The following is an 8,328-nucleotide window of genomic DNA, read 5'->3' as shown; positions in this document are numbered from 1 at the left end:
CCCCCCCCCGGTCCCCCCATGTCAAAAAAAGCCCGGTCTAGGTAGGGTTAAATCTTCTAATAAGGTTACTGCTCACAATGTGTATTGCCAACTTTCCTGCAAATTCTCACTTTGAATTATATTCTCAGCCCATGCTACTTGCAAGACTACATTGTATCTTGTGACCCTGCTTATACATGTAGGTGACTCATTCATGTAAATTGTACTATTAATATAGAGTTTTTTTTTAATGTAGCCTTGTAGCCACTATAATATGATGCAACATTCTTTTTCCTGAGTTCCAGAGTCTTACATATGTACATACCTGCAGTAACTGTTGTGCTGGGTGTAGAGTGGTCCGTAGGGTTGTCAGTACCAAGGTATATATCATCATCGTCTACATCTTCCTGAACCTATATGAATATACAATGTTATGTAAACATCATGATTTGTGTACATGTACATCTGATAGTGAGGTGTTCTTTTCTATACACATAAACTGCAAGTTAAACTTGGTGCATGCCTGCATGTGTCTTTGAATAGAAGGGCTGAAATTCAGTTTAATTCTTGGTGCAGTGTCTTGTGCCATGTTAGCAAAATACTTGTCAATGGCAGCGTGTTCTACTGTCACAGTGGCAAAATACTTCAAGAAAGAATGAAAGTCTGTCTCTAAAAATTTCCAAAGTGGTATGATTTGAAAAAAAAAACAACTTTTTACACTGATGTTTATACTATTGCTTGATTCACCATAGAAAGTGTAGCTACTTCCAGCCAGCACACTGTGGTATGGAATAACATTACAGCAAGCATGTGCACAATGTTACATGTATTTGATACAGTTACTTTTTTTGCATATAAGGTTCACTTGACAGCATGCAAACTCATGGAAACTACTGTAACACAACACCTTTAACAGGCCACAAATAATGATTGCAGAGTTAACATGGATGCAACACAACAATGTATGAAACAAGAGCCATTACTTAAAAGACTTAAACATATACATTTACTTCAAATACTTAGTGCAACAAAGCTTACACAGAGCCTGACATATCATAACCACAAAAGAAAGAAGACACTGTCCTATCCAAAGACAGCCTACACTGTGCACAAATAACTAGTCTCTTATTGGCACACTGCACATGTACAGCATACATGTACAGTACTACATAACACCATCACCTACATGTATTGCACAGGTTTACCCTGTTCCAACAGCTTTGGATTGTGGAATGACCAGCTGATTCACCATTTAATAAGGCTGTTGAAAAGAGCCCCATTTCAGCAACCATCATGGATCAGATAGACTGGACTAAATCACAGTAATCTAATACAAAATTATGCTTGCCAACAAAAATCAGGCATGAAATTCATAATGACAATGTACAAGTTAATATCATGCACCAGGAACATACTTAGTAGATGCCAGCACATGTTCTACATTGTACGATATTATTATAATATGTGTGCATTGTAACTTACAGAAGTATGAGAAAGATAATCATTCATGCACGTGTTGTGGGCAAATTTAAGGAACAATATCAGTTACCATGCAAGATGACAGACCATTAAATTAGGGTGTAGTTGTGTTGTAAACAAATTATAAGTTGATCCTAATGTTTTATCCAAAACATCCCCCCTGCCCTTGCTTCAATGTTAAAACATTCCTGAACTATTTGTAGTCATAATAAATGATGTGCTCACCAGCCACTCTGGTGGGTTGTGATCATCTGCCTGTTGGTCATCACCATGGTTGGCACTGTCTGGGGGTGTACATGTATCCTGGTCCTCATCAGCATGCATGTGATATACCTGCACATCATGTTCCAGTACTATCCCGGCTGTGTCGGTCTGTAGAGCAAAAATAGAAATAAAATTCCCTTAAAATTTAAATGCCACAGCAACTACACGTTGTTATATGTGATGGTGTGTACAGTAACTTCACTTGAAGTAAAGATCACATTAAGGGCAAATCACAATAAGAACAGATTTATATAACTATTACATGTTGCTCTTCAATGGTGCAGCAGCAAGAAAGAAGACTCTTCTTTCTGTGAAACCATGCTTATATATAATATTTAACTTGTAAAGCACATGCAACAGCCAAAACTACAAGAAAAAGCTCCCTGGAGCTACATTTTTATAAATCAAACAATCCCAAGCTGTCCTTATTTGAACAGGATCCTAAAATAGTATCCTTTACCAAAATCCACATGAAGTCAACAGTAAGTTAAACCTAAATGTACATACCTTACAGGACTTGACATCTGGAGGTTTCTCCTTGTGTATCCAAGATTTCAAAAAGGCATATAGTTGAACCAACAAGGCTATGAGGAATGATGTCTTCTGGCTCCAAGTCTGGATGCTGGCCTCTGGATTTTAGGGAAATAATAGCAATAATTCTGCAAGGTTATACCACATACCAGTATGTGTATAACTTGATTTCAAAATAAATGTGAATTACGGGATAATTTCATTAGGCACCTTTTCTTAAAACATCATGCAGTCATGTTGATGCTAAAACAAAGTATATGCTCCAAAGCTCCAATAAATTGATAAATTTCCATGTGTAATTTTAAAGACGAACACATAGGTACAGAAAGCACTCACTTTTGGGAGTCTTTGTGTTTGGTGGAGTTTCGTGGTGTCCTTGACTTGAAGATGAGTCCCCTCTTATCTGGACGAGAAAGCCTTGATTTCTGTTGGTTGACGCCTTTTGCTTCTCATCCCTCTTTTTGCTTGCTATGATCAACTTTGGTTTCTTGAGACATACTGACTGACTTCCCTTCTCTTCACGCATATCCTATTCCTCAAATTCTGCCTTGATAAGAGTCTCTTCTTCGGCTGTAGCATCATCTTGTCCCTCTGGCAAACTATTTTGCCTCAGAACTTTCTTGATGGCGGTGATGTCAACTTGATCTTCTTCGACAGCCTGGTCTGGTGGTAGCTGTTTAGGAGTAGGAGTGACTTTCTTGCGATGATCTTTCTTTTTGATGTTACCACTCTCCTTTTTCCTTCCCTTCTTCTGCCCTGCATCATGACAGTGATCTTTATTTGCGGGCTTGCTATGAGATTTCATCACCGGGCTGTTAGAAAGTATCTCAGCCTTGCCTTTGTCTTCCAGATGGCCCTCATTCACTGGGTTGTCATGCAGGACCCCATTGTTTGCCGGCTCATCTGTGCTTTTTGGAGCTGTCACCACCTTCTCTAAGTCTCCTGTGCTGTTGGGTGCTGTCCCCATCTGCACTGAGTCTTCTGTATTGCTTGGAGCTGTCACAACCTGCACTGAGTCGTCTGTACTGTTTGGAGCTGTCTCCATCTGCACTGAGTCGTCTGTACTGTTTGGAGCTGTCACCATCTGCACTGAGTCTCCTGTGCTGTTGGGTGCTGTCCCCATCGGCTCTGAGTCTTCTGTACTGTTGGGTGCTGTCACCACTTGCACTGAGTCATCTGCGCTGTTGGGTGCTGTCACTACCTGCTCTGACTCTGAGTTGTCTGTGCCTTTGAGAGCTATCAGAACCTGCATTAAGTCTTCTGTGCTGTTGGGTGCTGTCCCGATCTGAACTGAGTCTTCTGTGCTGTTTTGAGCTGTCACCACCTGCACTGACTCTGAATCTTCTGTGCTGTTTGGAGCTGTCACCATCTGGATTGGATTTTCTGTACTGCTGTGAGCTGTCACCATTTGCACTGAGTCTTCTGTACTGTTGGGTGCTGTCCCCATCTGGACTTGCTTTTCTGTGCTGTTGGGTGCTGTCCCCACTTGCACTGAGACTTCTGTGTCTTTTGGAGCTGTCACAACCTGCACTGTATCCTCTGTGCTGTTTGGAGCTGTCACCACCTGCACTGAGTCGCCTGTGCTGTTGGGTGCTGTCCCCACTTGCACTGGATCTTCTGTACCGTTGGGTGCTGTCCCCCTCTGCACTGGATTTTCTGTTTTGCTATCTTCACCCACCAGTAGGTTCTGGTGTGAACTGGAGGACACCGGCAGGTTAGTGTGTGCTTTTGTGGGATTTTTTGAACGTGGGGCACCCTTTCTCACATCAGACGTATTGGTTGCTGGTGTTTCAGGGGTATGGGCAGTTCCGGTAGCCATCAGAAGACTTTCACTAGCCTGTGATATTTCAAGGCGAGTGTCCAACAACATCTCATGCAAAGCTGTTGGATTTACCTCTACCGAGTGAAGAACCAAGTCGTTTCTTGCTTGACATAGTGTCTTTTCCAGGCTGCGTATGATGGACAGTAGGGCAATGCGGCTGTTTTTCAGACTAGTCAGATCTGCTTCAGCACCAGGCATATCTGTATCAGGGACAGCACGACTTGTACTTGAACAAGACAACGGGGGCTGAGACTCTTGTTGGGGTTTCTTGGTATCTGCCTCTCCTGCAACCTCACCATCGTGTGTGGTGGGGGGCTTAACAGGTACGGCACTGGAGGTGACATGCTGTAAACAAGTATGAGAATAGATACAAACACATGCATCAATATATACGCAATCATATATTTATTCATGTCATGCATATTTCACATAAATGTGCATAATAATTGACTACTATTGCACACATGAAGCAAGGGGCTCATTATTAATAGCCCATTATATAAAATAAAGTACTTCAATTTGAAACTTAAACTTCATATATTGTTTCTTTGACCTATTAGGTCTTTTTACAATTAACGATAATGTCATGTAGTCAGGCAGACTCAGACCTGTAAATTTAACCTCTGAAATATACTGTAAGTCATCTGGCATGCATGACCAAAGTCCGTAAAGCACTTGAAGGAGACATTAAATTATTTGAACTTCTTACCTCATTGACTAATACTCTTGGTCCAATCACTGGAAATGAGCGAGTGTTGTCTTCATCCTGCAACGTCAAAAAATGTGTAACACTAAATCATGAAGAAAGTTTGAACTGTAGTTTCTAACAGAGGACTCAACCAAATTTGTGACTGTACAACTCCAGTCTTTGTCAAGAAATGAGTAATACACTGCTTTGTTATGTCATGTTATGCAGGTTGCAGAAAGTTTGTGGGCATCTTTCTAAATTTTGAAATGAAACAATGACCTATAACCCAGCAAGAATAATATTGACATTTTACTGAGATGTTATATATTAAGCCTTTGTGTAGTGGTGCATACCGGTTCACTGGACTTGGATCCGGACTTGTAAGAATGTTTAGGTTCAAGTCCAAAAAAACCTAAAAGTCAAGAACTGAGTCCGGACTTATTAGCATAAAAGACCATTTCACAAACCCCTTTTCTTTCCAAACCACCTAATACCTTCGCTGCAAAATGAAGAAAACATTGCCATCATGCATCGTCAAGTGTCGGCCTCCATGTTATGTGGCCAAAGTTTCACCCAGACAACATTGCAAGGTTTCCCAACATGCAATTTTGTACATGCCATGGATTTAGGTCCGGACTTACAAGTCCGGAACTGAACCTAAACCTCTGGACTTGAATCCGGACCTGAACCTAAATGTGGGTTTAGGTATGCAGCACTACCTTTGTGTGTCTAAAATAAGTGTCATTGTATAAAATAACGTAATCACAAACCTTTCTAGGTTGCTCAGTTGGCACATCTTGCTCACCGCTCCCAGAAAGTTCAGCAGAGCTCTGTTTCTCCTTCGCCCCTTCACTATCACACAGCTCTGCTCCACCTGTAGCTCCATTCTCAGTCTGTTCCTTCCATGTCTGCCTACAGGCAGGACTTGTCTGATCAAGGCTGTCTGGGTAGTAGCCAGAGTCCGACTGGCCACTGGGTCCTCCTACCTGATGGTCTTTGCCGGGGCTTGAGCCTTGCTGGCTGACCACAGGTAAATCCTGGGCCCTCTCTGCCATCACTGCTGCCCCCTGACATACAAGAATGACTTTGAGTGAAACATTTTCTGCCCACCTTGAGTAAGCATCACACAGTGTGGAACAAGTCCTTCTTTTTTCCAGACAAGTACAACTTGCCACTATTTACTCATGCTAATTTATTTGTCTTTGACAATGTATGGCATGAAAGGTTGTCCAAATTTCATTTACTGAGCAGGCACTTGGTTGTGACAGCTATACAATGTTTTTTAAACTGGGAAAAACAGCAATTTAATGATTAATTTCAATCACAGTAACTGTTACAGTTATAAATCAAGTTTCCAAAAGACAAATATTTTGTAAGATTGTTTAGTAAACTACAAGAATTTCCAACCCTTCTTCAGAAGCCAGAATGGCTCCAGTCAAAATATAAGGACAATCATTCTCAAATAACAGTGTTTAACATATCCACACAATTAGCAGCACTACTAACATGTAATCCAACATGCAGAGTCTACTCGTAGATGACCTACATTTCATGTAACATTAGCTTCCCTGAAGCCAGAGTCTAGCACTATGTACCACAACGCCATGTAGAAACTCCCATTTATATGTACCGGGTACTACAGGCTACACACAATGTATGACGGTCAACAGTTTACTGGATATGGTGAGTGTCAATAATTTGACATGACCTAAATTCCTTCAGAAGGTTGTTTACGACACCCTGCTTACAATTAGAGTGATCATTCTTACCTGTCAACCTCAGGGTAAAGTTTGGGAACTCTCAATGGCTGTCTTTTGTTGGCTAACGGATCACGAATGTCAGAAGTACACTGTAGTGTAAGAAAAATAAAGTTAGTGGACTTGTCAGTATCATCTTCTTCCATAAGAATAGTCACCAACAAATCATGTAGCTATGCAAACTTCAAGAATACTGGTAAAATGTCTCATAAGATGATTAAATGTACAAGAAAGAATAAGACCCACCATTTATTGTGCTTCTGCCAGTCAAAATGGCCGCTGCAGGTGCCCGGATGTAGTGACGTAGCATTGTATCATTACGTCACCGCGGCGGGTTCTTTCAATCGTGCTTAAATCATGACAACTCAGTGTGGATGTAAACAGCTGGTATGTTTCACTCTACCATTACAAACTAATATATCACACAAAACAAGACAGCTGCAATGTTGACAAAACAATGTTACATGTTTAGTATAAAAAATTAATTTTGTAAATGACTTCTAAAAATAAAAGCCAGTCTGGGGCTTTTAATGGACTAAGAAGTCAGTTTAAATCACTTTGTGTAACAAACATGTTTTGACACCTTATCTTTAGACCTTTGAGTTTGATAGGCGAGGAAAACCCTATGGGAATAATTAACCACAAGGACAGGTCCTACTTTGACACAAGTGCCTGCAGGGCATTAGGGAATCATTTATTAACCATGACGTCTTGATACAAAGAGGTCAGGGGCCTTTAAGTGGGCCATAGACACCATCAATCATGTTTTGAAGACTACCCAAGCATGTACTCTAAGTCTATTGTATGTGTCACCTACAGACAAACATAGTTATCTGATCAGTGTCTGTAGTGTTTAGCCAGTGAAAACAACTTTCAGCATTCAACACTACACCTGTCTTGTACTAGGCACGGTATGGCAGCTAGCTATATTACATCAAGCCACCTGTTAGTTTATGTACCAGCTTACAGATGTTTCTCAACCTTCTCCCTGCTATCATACCCCATAGCCAATAAAGAATTGGTAGCCAAACGGCTACTACTGTTAACAGTAGTGTATTATAAATCTATCTACTTGTGTATGCCCCTACCGTACATGGTGACCTGACGAGCTCCAGAACTTTGAAGTTAACCAACATCATCCCCATCACTTGCTCAAGCTGTTTGGTCAGGTTTGAAGTCTTAGTCGTCCATGGATCTTGACCATGACCACAGACATTTTGTGTTCTTGAACTTCAGGACCCCACATCTTCCTTCTGTGCCTGGTGTTGTCGTACGTCTGCAGCATGTTGAAGTCCTGCATGCACCAGAATGACAAAATAAGGAACACTCTAGAAAAGAAGACCAAATACACAAACAGGACATATGATGGGAACTTGAAGGTTATCAAAGCAGACTCTTTCGGGTTTCCATAATTCGTTTTTGTTACATCTCCTAACTTACCGGTAAATCTAGCCAAATTGTTTCTTGAAGTACTAAGGTCTTGTAGTAGACCGCCATTAATCATACTTTGTGATAAACTTTAAAAAGTTTGTGGCACCAGTAAGACTTTCATTACAACGAAAATAACAGTACCATTGCTGTTGGCGTTTAACATACAGCATAGGGTTATATTTAACACACCTTGCATTGGTTTTCAGTGTGTCAAAGTGGTCAAACTTAGTCGCCATGCCACCACACCACAGACATGCCTCTCTCAACTTTTGCCCAACAAAAGTACACTAGCAGGCTTACCCAAGCTTCAGAACTGTGTCTAGAGCTGGTGAGGAGTCTGACACACAGGAAACAGGGAGAACGAAGACGGCCGAAGA

The 8,328-nt window shown here is 41.1% G+C and overlaps 2 protein-coding genes across 2 annotated transcripts in view; both read right to left on the bottom strand.

Moving 5' to 3' along the window:
• Positions 1-3,091, bottom strand: part of LOC109480629 — a 9,862-nt gene extending 6,771 nt beyond the window's left edge. The window contains exons 1-4 of the mRNA XM_019782860.1: positions 2,590-3,091; positions 2,230-2,351; positions 1,684-1,830; positions 305-392 (exon numbers count right to left, since the gene is read on the bottom strand). Coding sequence (XP_019638419.1) covers positions 305-392; positions 1,684-1,830; positions 2,230-2,351; positions 2,590-2,779 — 547 coding nt within the window. The 5' untranslated portion in view covers positions 2,780-3,091. The remainder of the gene's footprint in view (positions 1-304; positions 393-1,683; positions 1,831-2,229; positions 2,352-2,589) is intronic.
• On the bottom strand, positions 2,768-7,054 carry LOC109480628 (mucin-12-like). Its single transcript, XM_019782859.1, has 5 exons — positions 6,767-7,054; positions 6,533-6,612; positions 5,534-5,829; positions 4,785-4,841; positions 2,768-4,420 (listed from the first exon to the last, which is right to left on the bottom strand). Exons 3-5 carry the CDS (start codon positions 5,816-5,818, stop codon positions 2,783-2,785), a joined length of 1,980 nt encoding a protein of 659 aa, XP_019638418.1. The 5' UTR covers positions 5,819-5,829; positions 6,533-6,612; positions 6,767-7,054; the 3' UTR covers positions 2,768-2,782.
• Between the last annotated feature and the right edge of the window lie 1,274 nt (positions 7,055-8,328).

Source organism: Branchiostoma belcheri, unplaced genomic scaffold (assembly GCF_001625305.1).
Source record: "Branchiostoma belcheri isolate BF01 breed outbred unplaced genomic scaffold, Haploidv18h27 scaffold514, whole genome shotgun sequence".
Taxonomy (NCBI): domain Eukaryota; kingdom Metazoa; phylum Chordata; class Leptocardii; order Amphioxiformes; family Branchiostomatidae; genus Branchiostoma; species Branchiostoma belcheri.
The sequence above is the reverse complement of the archived record's forward strand: the minus strand, read 5'-3'. Positions and strand labels throughout refer to the sequence as shown.

Excerpts from the sequence above, each read along its gene's own strand:
- LOC109480628 (XM_019782859.1), bottom strand. The coding sequence starts at position 5,818 with ATGGCAGAGAGGGCCCAGGATTTACCTGTGGTCAGCCAGCAAGGCTCA. Across the intron at positions 4,842-5,533 it reads CAACTGAGCAACCTAGAAAG|GATGAAGACAACACTCGCTC; the intron begins GTTTGTGATTAC and ends TTGACGTTGCAG. Across the intron at positions 4,421-4,784 it reads CAAGAGTATTAGTCAATGAG|CATGTCACCTCCAGTGCCGT; the intron begins GTAAGAAGTTCA and ends ACTTGTTTACAG.